The sequence below is a fragment of the Bacillus rossius genome, chromosome 11 (genome assembly GCF_032445375.1).
Source record: "Bacillus rossius redtenbacheri isolate Brsri chromosome 11, Brsri_v3, whole genome shotgun sequence".
In the NCBI taxonomy this organism is placed as follows: Eukaryota; Metazoa; Arthropoda; class Insecta; order Phasmatodea; family Bacillidae; genus Bacillus; species Bacillus rossius.
Window position 1 is genome coordinate 33,586,175 of NC_086338.1, and position 12,476 is coordinate 33,598,650.

At 38.2% G+C, this 12,476-nt stretch overlaps 1 protein-coding gene across 1 annotated transcript in view; it reads left to right on the forward strand.

Annotated features, from left to right (window-relative positions):
- Positions 1–12,476, forward strand: part of LOC134536797 (bifunctional 3'-5' exonuclease/ATP-dependent helicase WRN-like) — a 40,281-nt gene that overhangs the window by 3,055 nt on the left and 24,750 nt on the right. The window contains exons 2-9 of the mRNA XM_063376727.1: positions 2,584–2,694; positions 4,777–4,920; positions 8,359–8,594; positions 9,909–10,016; positions 10,102–10,295; positions 10,621–10,758; positions 10,856–10,991; positions 11,805–11,993. Of these exons, the coding sequence (XP_063232797.1) occupies positions 2,584–2,694; positions 4,777–4,920; positions 8,359–8,594; positions 9,909–10,016; positions 10,102–10,295; positions 10,621–10,758; positions 10,856–10,991; positions 11,805–11,993 (1,256 nt within the window). The remainder of the gene's footprint in view (positions 1–2,583; positions 2,695–4,776; positions 4,921–8,358; positions 8,595–9,908; positions 10,017–10,101; positions 10,296–10,620; positions 10,759–10,855; positions 10,992–11,804; positions 11,994–12,476) is intronic.

Consider the following 12,476-nt stretch of genomic DNA (forward strand, 5'->3'; position numbering starts at 1 on the left):
TGACCTAACCAACCTTCACACATTTTCACAGTATTTTTAATGTAGCTATACTAATCTAATCAACAGTTCATACTTTTTTTTTAAAGTATTTTTAATGTAGCTTGACTATTCTCTAATTTCTCCTTCACATAAGTCTCATCATCAGTCGTTATCAAATTAAGATAAAACATGACATGGATATCTTTCATGCGCATATTTATTTTGTAATATGTGCTACTGAATTGCTCATGCGAGCTGCAAATTTTGGTAATATTTGGTGAATTTCGTAACTATTTGGGCCTCTGATTGGACGTGTGTGAACTGGTTGCCACACAACATTGAATGCCAAAGCGACCATTAAAAGTAATTTTACGGTATTTTTAATGAAGCTATACTAATCTAACTAACCATCCACAATATATAAAAGTATTTGTAATGAAGCTAACCTAATTCAAACTACCATTCTCACGATGTAACAAATTTGTAGTATTTGTACCGAACATGCACAAATGCAACCTCACAACAGACTGTTGTGAATACATATTAGGTTTGCAGATTCTGTGATCCTCCATGCATAAGAACGTAAAAAAATTGTGACGGCTGCATCAATCCATAGGTATTAATCAGTGATTTCTCAGAAACTAGTTGGAATATAAAGAAGCTGTTTTCAAGATAAATCCTGGAATGTTTCTAGTTGCCGAAAAAAAAAGAAAGTATTTTCTGAATTTTATTATTAATTTCCTGAAAAACTGTGACATAAGAAAATTACTCATTGTATTAATTCTAGATTCAGATGAAATTTATTTAGTTTATTTATCCCACTTAGTTCCAGCCAGTAGCTACTTTCAACATTTACTCAAGTTTATAATTTCTCAAGTGTGATGACCAGTTACTTAACCAGGAGTGAGGACCCAGGTCCTATGATTAGATTAAATTTAGATTTACACTCACAATTGGGCTTTCACTTAGTGGCAAGGTTTCCTCCCCTTTCTCTCACTCTCCCCCTCCCCCTCCCCCACATTGTAGTCATCGTCTCAGATCCCTAGCATCTCTCACCTCCAGCATTCCTTCCTCCAGCCCATTCCACTCCCACCCTGTCTGGGCACAAGAAAGGCGTGCCTCCCTCTTTCCTTCCCCCTCCACATGCTCAAAAGCTTCGCCTGATATCTCTCCTCCCTTTGTACACACCTTGTGCACCCTAGTTCCCAGCTGTCCCTCTCCCCCTCATCACTTATCATCTCCTCCCCTGTAATGCTTCCCACCCCAACTCCTTAATCATTTCCGTCGGACTGTGCATTCCCATCTCTCGTCCTTCCCTTCTCCTCCGCATATCCATCCCCCAGATAGCAGCGCATACTCTGGAATGCAAGTCCGCCCTTGGTTGCCTCTCACGAAGCATTGCCTGATGGCACCAAGCTGTCTTGCTGTGTGGTAGCTTCACTAGAAGAGGTGGTTATGTTCAGCCGCATCATCAGGAACTGTGCTCTAGCCTAGCCGCCAGGGAAGATGTGACGTAAAGTTGCCCAAGTGTTGCCATGGAGCTAGGTGGTGCTGCAGCAAGAAACTGTACTCACATTCCAGAGAGGACAGATTCAAATCCCGGTCCGGCACATACCAATGTCGGTTTTCCATGATTTCTTGAAATCACTAGAGTTTTTTAATATAGGCCTCTGCGGGGTCCTTCTCCGCAATCCCTGATTATGTTGTGGGTGTTTGTTTTTAATGACATTATCAACGAGATGTTAAGTTCAAAAAATAAAAAATGTAATTAATGCATCAAGCTGTTCATTTAGTAGTCTCCCTATCCCACACAGCACCAACAGTCAGCTGCAGCATGTTAGCAGTGCGAGCATGTGAGATGCTGAGCAGTATTGTCGTTCAGACAGAACTACTTCAATGACCATGAGTAGTTTGTGCTTAGGGCGGGGAGGGAAGACAATTGAATCAACAGGCTTGTGGAGTGGGACACGTAGGTGGCAACTGTCACTCCTGGTCACAGCGAGAAATGAGCAGCAACGCAGTGTGGAAGGACAACAAGCATGTAACCTCCTCGAAGAGGACCTACAGTCTCCGTTTTGCCATATTTCCAAGTTCCCTATTTCTTCTTAGTGAGAGGTGAACCCATTATAACCTTTTAACTGCTGTTAAACTAGAGCTGAATAAACATCTTAATGTCTGGTACACACACAGTGTGTCAGCATTTCAGGGAAGCATTTCACGACTAAACATTGTATAAAATGGCTCTGTTCTGAATTGATGGCCACTGATAGTGGTTTGTGTTGATTTTCACTTAAAGCAATTCCCAATTCATGTACTGATATGACAGACAAATACTTATTTAATGTATAATATAATAGGACTCATTAGTTCATTTCAAAGTGAACCCAATATAGCATAGGCACCTGCAACATCATCTTACCATTATCTTATGCTTTGAAACCAGATGCATTAAAAGTCCTATCATGAAAGCCCTTTGATTAATCTAGCATTGCTCAACATTTGTGTCACTAATTTTGTAGGTACCTACAGCAACTCAAGACAGCATTGGGCTACAAACCATCCACCAGAATGTCTCTCATGCCAAAACATTTATTTATATTTCAGGCAGAAGGAGTTCCAGAACCACAGGAATCTAATATTGAAGTTTTGAAAACTTATTTTGGACATACAAATTTTCGACCAATGCAGTGGAAGATTATTCGCTCTATAATTGAGGTGTGTTGTTTTATAATTTGTCTTGTAATTATTTTGACTAAATATTTTTTGTTTCTGCTGGCATGTTTCACATTGTGTGACTTATATTTGGTTATCTACTCCATGTGTGAACACACATGTGTATTATGTATATATGGGTATATATACAGGTGAGTCTGAATTAAACCGACAAACTTCGGCTTTAGGTTCGTCACGACAAAATAAGTTAAAAGCATTTATGTAACTTATGGTTTAAAGTGCTTCCCAAATCCGGTATAGGCCTACATCTTTGATGTTGGAGCTGAACATAATTTCTATTGTTAAGTAAAAGAGAAAGTATTTAAGATAGAACACTGAGCGTGTGGCTAAAGTTTAATTGAACAAAGTTCTACAGCCACTGTAAATTTTGTGGCTGTAGAAACTGTGTTGTACAGACAGTTTTTTTTTTATTAGGGACGTGGGATGCTCACTCACGATCACAATAGAAGGAGAGCTTTGCTAGACATCAAGTAGAAGGAAGTTCGTCTAGCATGATAGTGATTCTCGGCCATCTTAAGGCCAACTGATTAAGTAATATTTTTTGTTTGGATGCCACCAGATATTTGAACTAATTGAGTGTGAGAACAAAGGTGTTACCCACAATTATTTTGATAAAAAATTTTGCTATAGTGAAAACATTTGCAGTACCACCTAATTGTAGAACTTCATTCAATTAAACATAATCCAGATGCTCATTGTTCTATCTTAAATACTTTCTCTATTATCTGTACTAATAATAAAACTGTTTAAGGTAAAAAATCTGTACATTGGATGAAATTGTGAAGAAGAAGAAAAACTATTGGAAATGGCTATTAACATCATTTTAAAATCAAAAATATTTTTTAGAATTTTTGCCTGTTTGTTTTGACCATCATCAATAAATAAACTACGTGAGTGATTTTTTTATAGTAAGTTCTTTGACTAACTTAAACACTAGCGATAATATAAAATTAAAGAATTGCACCCCTAAAGGGATGAAAAAGGGGAAAATGTGATACTAATATAATAAATAATATCTCCGAAACTAACCAAACATAAGAAAAGAGGATGGATACCAATAATAAACCCACTAGAACAACCAACCACAATTTTGCCATTTTGTGAAATTCAACCCCTAAGGGCTGAAAAGGAGGTTAATATGATTTTAAGATAAATTAAATTAAAAATCTCTGAGTCTGATAAAGCATAAGAAAAGAAAATGAGTATCAGTAATAAACACCAAACCAACAAACCACATTTTAATATTTTGAAAAATTCAAACCCTAAGGTATTAATGTTATAAATGTCAGCGGTCAAAATAAAAATTTTGTTACGAATCTCAAAATATTAAAAATACTTATAATGAGAATTAAATAAGACCTGTAACTCGACATTCGCCTTGTGGTAATTTTTATTAACGTTTTTATTAGTATCTATTTGATTTATCATTATGCTTATAAAAATCTTATGTAAAAAATTTAAAGTAATATTATATTCAAACAAAATAAAATCTGATTCTGAATGTAATGATGTAGGGATGCAGCAGTGGATGCGAGTGTCGCATCCCTAGAAAACTCGATTTTAGTGGACACATGTAGGATGCAATGCATCCCTTGTGAGAATTAATAAGCAACCAAAAAGATGGCCGCATCCAGTTTGATGCACTTCTAGTGGATTCCATAGCTAAGGGATCCACTAGCCTAATGAGGCTAGTTCGGCTGCAGCTCTAGTGTGGTATAGATGTACACACATATATACACATACACACATGAATTGAATCCAAACAATTAGAAATTTGATAGAGTTATTGCAATTAAATAAGGCTTTTAATGTTTAGGTTGTTTAATAGCTTGGGGGAAAAAAATCAACTTCATGAGAGATTAAACAGGTGTTTCAATTTTTGAGGAATGCATGTTATAAAAAAAATTAGATTACTTTAGATGTTTTGATATTTATTCTAAAAATCACATCAACTTTCAAGTGGATACAACTTGTTTACACTAAATGTTTTAAGAACTGTTTTACCTAGTGTATACATATATATTTTTGAGATACTGAGTGCTGACCAAGTGCTTATGTTTCCAGGATAAACGTGACAACTGCGTTATAATGGCGACTGGCTACGGCAAGTCGCTCTGCTACCAATACCCCGCTGTGTACTGCCGGGGCCTCACTATCGTAGTGTCCCCGCTCATATCCCTCATGGAGGATCAAGTGCTATCTCTCCAGGTACATCACCCTTTTCTCTTCTCTTATTTAAATATTGGGTTTTTGCTCATCATTTTAAATAAACTCATAGTGTGACTAATAAATTGTTTATAAAATGCTTTATAAAATAAGTAAATATTTATTTAATAGTTTTTAAAAACTTTAAGGCCAATTTTTTTTGTCAACCCTGAATGAACTAAGAACATGTAATCGTGTTGTAAACAGTTTTAAATTAATAATTTGGTTTTAGCCTTTGTCGTGTCTTAAATCAATAAAATATAGAACTTCCCACAAATCCTAAAAAACGTGAGTTTTTCAGGATTTTGGGGGATCCAGATGTACAATATCTTGGCAAACACTAGGTAATATAATTGAGCTTAAATACTTCAGTTGAGTCAATATTGCATTTTTGTATTAGCTAAAATTTTATACAGTATTTTTCTTAAAAACGTTTTTCTTGAATACTGAAGATTCAAGGGTTCAAAGATTTGACTGAGTCCATCTTCTGTAATAATAAAAAAGAGAGTTTGTCTGTAGTTCGTGTAGCGCAGAGATTATATAGATAAAAGTTGTGAATAGATGAGAATTTCTCATTATATGATTATTGACATTATTACAGCGCTCACGGTGGCTAGACTTTGAACTGATTCGAAAATGGCGGCCTTGGTGGGATTTTCAAAATGTTCTTTGCCACTTTCATGCTGGCTTATATTTACTAACCTATTGTGCAAATTATTTATGGGATTTTTGTGTTATTACTTCATTATTTATTGCAGTTAAAAAATAAATTATAACAGTACAAAATTAAAAAAAAATTTCTAACAGTTTATAGAAGAAAAAAGCCTTCATTTGATAATTTAAACCGTGGCAAAAAGAATTAAAATGTAATCACTACATAGTATAAAACAAAGTCGCTTCCCGCTGTCTGTCCCTATGTATGCTTAGATCTTTAAAACTATGCAACGGATTTTGATGCGTTTTTTTTAATAGATAGAGTGATTCAAGAGGAAGGTTTATATGTATAATACATGCATAATATAGTAGAGAAACACTGATAATTTTATAGGTTTCCAATGTGATGTCGTAAATAAACACATTTTTTTGCGCTTACATTGCAAATGCCGGCTGAACCCTACAAGATAGATGTGTACAGTATTGTACACCTTAAAAAGGTCTACAAAAAAGTCCACGATGGTATATGTCTATCTCTTAGGGATAACCCACTATAACCATTTTTTACGAGAAATAATGGCTTATTTACGAAGCAATTTTAAGCAATACAGCATTAATCCTTATCCAATTAAGTACCTTAAATACATTGTGCATTTAATGTTAATGGTAAATTAAGTAATTTTCAAGCAATCACCAGCGCTACAAGGAATTGGTAAATGTTTTTTGTAAGAATATCTACTTAGCCATAATTCAATCTCAATAATACTTTTTACTATTAAAAGAAAAAATTCATAAACAAAAATTGAAATCAAAGTCATAAATATCATATTTATAGAGGAAGAAATAGGATGAAAACAGCATACCAACACAAAACAACAGAACAAAAAATATTTTGAGTACTGCTGGGGTTTATGGGTATGGTATTTTATGCTCATCACCTCTTAAAAATTAAAATAATTAATATCACTTACACAAAAACTATTAAAAACTGTTTTGTTTAGAAATGACATTACATATAACAAAAAATCTAAATTACACCCTAAGCCTCATACCAAATACTAAAATTTAACAAGCACTATGTAAATAAATGTACATTAAGTTAGTAAGTGCCTAAGGAATGTGAACTACAAATGAATAAACTATAAATTAACTGGTGTCGTCATCCTTTCACGTACTTTTTAACAACCAATTTTACAAAATGTTTTTCAAGATATTTTCACTACCATTAAATTTACTTTTGGCACACCAATACACTTGGTACATTCCCCGAGGGTCTGCCATCTTGATGACTTCGGCTCGTGGCTATAGCAGTTTCTGCATGCATGCGCATTAGACTTTCAGTCTGTCAGATTTCCATTGTGTAATGTGTGCTTATTTAATTCTTATTTAATTGCAAACCAAAATTTCACCCTCAACGTGCGTAAAGAAGTATAACCTCGAAAACGATAGTACCGTATTGCTAAACAGAATTGCAGTTAGGTTTTAAAAAGGGGAAAAGTATTTACCATTTTCCCTAAAATGAATACTTCATACATTTATCACACTCTGCATTGTTTTTAAAGAGTTCTGTATTAAATTTGGTGTCCAAGTTTTCGTATTATAAGTTTATTTGCAAAGTGAAAACACCTTAATTTTCTCGTTACATTGGTAATACTCACAATTTTTTTTTTCATAAGTATAATTTCAAAATTTGATATTTTTCCCCCCAATTAGAGATGTGGCACTAACGTACCAACAAAGAGGGGCATCTACAATGAGGAGTGCAACAGTTACCTTTTGCCTCTAGACTGCCGTAGCGAAGCAATAGTGCATCAACTAGTCCCTAATATTTAAAATTTTGAGATATAAACAATTTTCTTTTTTGTGTCACAAATGTTCCCTGAAGGCTAAGCAAATGTTCCCAGAGCACTGAAGCTGTTGGCAGGTAAAAACATTTTTTTTTTAATAGTGTCTGTAAGGATAAATGATGATGTAGTCCTTTCTCAACTTCTTTAAGAGTCAGTGTTAATATACCGTATTTACTCGTGTATAGCGCGCCCTCATGTATAGCGCGCACCACGATTTTTGCAACTATGTAATTCCAAAGAAAAAAAAAATTGAAAATTTTTTTTCCCCCATAAATAAATTTTACTAACATTTTGTGGTACCTGATTATTTAAATTGATGTGTGGTGATGCGTCAGGAAAATACATAAACTCTGCTGTCTAAACGGAAGATAATGAAGCGCTATATCGTCACAACTGGTACGTGGAAGGAAGGAAGGGAGGGAGGCGTGCCGCGCTACGTTGCTAAGCTGGCGCGGAGAACTATATGACTCACCGGTGAGGAATGGAGGAAGCGAAGAAGTTGCCGGGGGGGGGGGGGGAACTGGTGACAACATTCTCTCTTTCTCTCTCTCTCTTTTTACTAGCTTCTGAGCTGGCTTTCTGTAAAGGGGGGAGGTCTAAAAATAAACAAGAGACCATGATGTGCGAGCTTGCGCGCGCGCGTGTGCGTGCGTGCGTGCGTGCGGGTGTGTGAAAGAGAGGCCTTGTTGCTTGTGCGTATGTGTGGGGGCTGGCCAGAAACGTCACCCGTCACCGGCAGTTAACGACTTCCACTCCTCCCCGCCTCCCCCCCCCCCCCCCCCCCCAAAAAATTTTTTTCCCGTGTCTAGCGCGCATCCTTATTTTTTTCCTTTACTTGAGGGGAAAAAAGGGCGCGCTATACACGAGTATATACGGTAAAAGCCTTGAAATACACTAGCGAGCTGGAGCGTGAATAAGGGGTGGTGCCTGGTTGTCGCAGGTGGCGAACATCAGCGCGTGCATGCTGGGCTCGGCCCAGACCAGCAAGAAGAAGGTGGAGGAGGGCATCTTCTCCGGGGAGCACCGCGTGGTGTACCTGACCCCGGAGCTGTGCGTGGGGGACTACGGCCAGCAGCTGCTGCTGGACCTGGCCCGCCGGCGGAGCATCACGCTGGTGGCCATCGACGAGGCCCACTGCGTCAGCCAGTGGGGGCACGACTTCCGCGGCTCCTACCGGTACCGCCTCGCGTTCACAGACCGTGTCTGGTCTTCCGGTCCATTCGCAGCCGCGAGTGACCATGATAGGAGCAACCGTCTTCTACCGACACAGAATTCAGTCCTTCGTTACCCTTGAGAATGGCAATGACATAGCACGCCAAAACGTCAGGCACATCATCATTTCTTCGGATGTGATCTCAACCAAAAAAAAATAAAAAAAAATGTAGTTGAAAACCATGGCCATAAAAGATTACGCTCAAGAATTTTGGCAGACTGTTTATAATGTATTTTATTTTTTTAGTAAGATGGCAACCTGGTGCAGCAACATTGTTACTCTCCTTAAAATAATGTGGATTAACATAGATTATATTGGTTGCAGGAGTTTTTGATAGGTTCTCAAAACTCATTCAAAAAGTCCTTAATTTTTTTTTTTTACGAAAGTGTATGAAGCTTGACTGGCCATAGTTATTTTAGAGCAAATCACAATCACTGTAATGCAGTATCTCTTTCCTTGTTGGTTGAGTCAAGTTCAGAGTGAGCATCTTTTGTCAATCAGAGTTAAGTACGGAAGAAATGTTACTGAGATTGAACACAATTATCTGTCAAATTTTCCTGCAATTTATCACCATTTCTAGATATTATGTATTTTTTTCTGATATTTTAAAAAATATCTTTGGCTATTTACAGATCTAATATTCTAATCAACATTTATATGATGGGCCAAGGTGTTGTGGTGGTAATGCTGGATTCACAGTTGGCCTTTGATATTGCAGTTTTCCTTTGTTTCACTAAAGTCATGCTCAATTCCAGCCTCTTATGCCCTTGATTTGAGAGTTGTGACTCTGTATCTCTAATGATCTTGCTGTCAATGAGATACAAAGCAACATACTAAAACTATCATCGGCACGTTAAAGCAGAAGGTACATTTAATGTTGTAGTTCGTGCTTGTTGATGGTTAACACAGTCTATCACACTGGTAGTGTGGGCTAAAGTGGCTGGCCATCCAACTCCATAAAACTCATGACACAGTATGTGCCTTACCTGTGCTGTGTCAAAACTAAAAAAAATATTAGCTGAACTAGTGGCAACGTTGTGTCTCTGTGACACCAGAGACTTTGTCAGCACATATTGATTGATTGTAGTTCTGACTAAATGAGCCATCACACTGAGTACCATTAAACAATCAAGGTTACGTACTTCTAGTTCACTGTAGTGAGGTTAGCCGTAGTATGAGTTTTTAAAACAAATCTATGTGAGGTGTATTTATTTGGTGTGTTTATTGTATGAATACCACATTATTTTGGCACTGTAATTTTTATTTTTCTCCACCAGGAAACTGAGTAAATTGCGGAAGTTGTTGCCAAACGTGCCATTTCTGGCCGTGACTGCTACGGCGACCCCAGAGGTCAGGCGAGACATTTGCACTTCTCTTCAGCTGAGGTTGGTAGCATTGGGAAGTGCTGTCACCACAGAGCATGTTTGTGAGGGAGTCACGCGACCGCCTGTCGGACTCGACCTTCCGCAGGAATCCACTGGTGACGTGCACCGGGTTTGATCGCCCCAACCTGTACCTGGCCGTGAGCTCCAAGGGCGCGAGCATATTCGAGGACCTCCGCACGCATATGGTGCGAGATGGGAACAGGCTCACGTTCGAGGGCCCCACAATCGTCTACTGCCCCACCAAGAAGCTTACCGAGAAGGTCTGTGAAGTTCTCAAAGGTTAGTTTGTTTTCCTGGACGTTTGCAAGTTTTGTGAATATCAAAACTTAAATTTCCCATCATTAAAAATTTACCTTTATCAGCATTGAAACTCCTGAGAGTCTATCTTATGGTTGACAGTATGGGGGAGAACAGCAAAGCTGCCTTTCCCGTGAGATTTTGAACTGCATTGCAACAGTGTAGCTTCATCAGTTTCTTTTTGATACAGTCCCTCATAAAGTTTTGTCTGTTTATAAAATTTAAATCAAAGTATTAGTACTACAGTGCAACACAGATGAGAAAATTCAAGTGTGTATCATACTAAATCAAGCATTTCCTGTTCCAGCTAACGGACTGAGTTGCGAGTTCTACAATGCTGACGTGCCTCTCAAAGTGCGAAAGAAAACCCACGAGGACTTTGTAAAGGACAGGGTGCAGTGCATCGTTGCGACCGTTGCATTTGGCATGGGAATCGACAAACCAGGTACAGAGAATTCGCCAAATGAGACAGACTTTGAACGAGCGCTGATGTCATTGTCCATTCCTACCGTGCAGGTGGTTCTGGAAATTTCTCTCCTCAGATGTGAGATACGTCATCCATTACGGAGCTCCCAAGGACATAGAGTCGTACTACCAGGAGGTGGGCCGTGCTGGCAGAGATGGGATGACCGCTCGTTGCCACTGCTATTACAGCCCTGCGGATTTCTCTATCAACAGGTAGTCACTGCACTGCTAGCTGTGTAACAGCCAACCAGTTATGTTGACTTGCTGTATCATATTTAATTTGCTTGTGTGAATACTTGGAGAGTTTTATTATTATTTTTAATTCAGTATGTTTTTATAATTATTATTTTTTTACTTTGTTTTGAAGGCATGGAAAATTTTAATTTACTAGTCGAGAGCGTGATTGAACTGTATGATTCTGTACCTTGGAGACAGCCTGTTAAATAAATAAAAAATTTCAAAAAAAACCTGGACTAAAAATACAAGATTTTAGCATTCTACGTTATTTTTGACACAGTAATTTTTTTTTTTTATTGCTCCCAATATAGCAAGTTGATTAGCATAAACTACACCTATAGTATATCATTAATATATTTCTTAGTGAAGATGGTTTTAGAATTATTTAGGCTTATAAATTGGCCTACTTTAATGGCGGTGGTCTAATTGGTAAGGGGTGGCATATCAGTTGAACCAAACCTAATCTTGCAGTTAACACATTAGGTGCTGCCCATTTTAATACGTCTAGTGACATTCAGTCACCAATCTCTTCAAACTACACCTATAAACCTTTCCAAAGAATGTGGATGTCGTAATATTACGTAAGGCTACGTGTAACTGATTCATTTAGAGGTTGAAATATGTACCCAACAGTTTTTACAAAGATCGCTTTGAAGTAATATTACGTCGGCAGCACTCGTAGCATGGAACCCAGGGACACTTACCCCTGGCAGTGCGACGGAGGTTGTGCCAGGGCCCCGAGAGAGACTGTCCGAGAAGGTGCTGGGCGAGACACTGCGGTTGTCACAGCTACTTCCTGAGCAACCTGACGGGCGAGGCGCGCACCCACCGGGAGAAGATGATGAGGCTGATGGAGCAGTACCTGGAGACGGCGGAGTGCCGCAGGTCCCTGCTCCTGTCCCACTTCGAGGGCCGCGACCGGGCCGTGGACGCCGGCCGCCCAATCACCCAGCTCTGCTGCGACAACTGCACCAAGAAGTACGAGCGTCTTGCATGCCGGATCACCCCACCATCTCAGATTTGGATGAAATTTGGTACACGGTATCTTCGGACAAATATAAGAACATGTGTTTTTCATTTTAGGAGTATTGGCTCTAGTTTGGAATTTAAAGCCCCTCAAAGTTTCCCTCTGTATGGTGGAATTTATTTAATCCACAACCACAGTCGAGTGACACATCTTGCTTGAACTTACATTATTTGTAATAACAGTTATTAATGTAGACTCGTGAAACTCACCACATTTATTCATAATTTTTTACGTAGATTTCAAATATCGAAGTACGTTTTGGGGGGGGGAGATTTAACTCAGAAATTTGGAACTATTACGAACACCCACAACCACATTATCAGCTAAAATATTTTACAGAGAAGAGAGTCTGACAGGTCGTTAAAAGAGTAGATTAGAACTGACAGCATACTTATAAGGACAAATAACTGTTTGTAAAAATCTCAAAACACTGC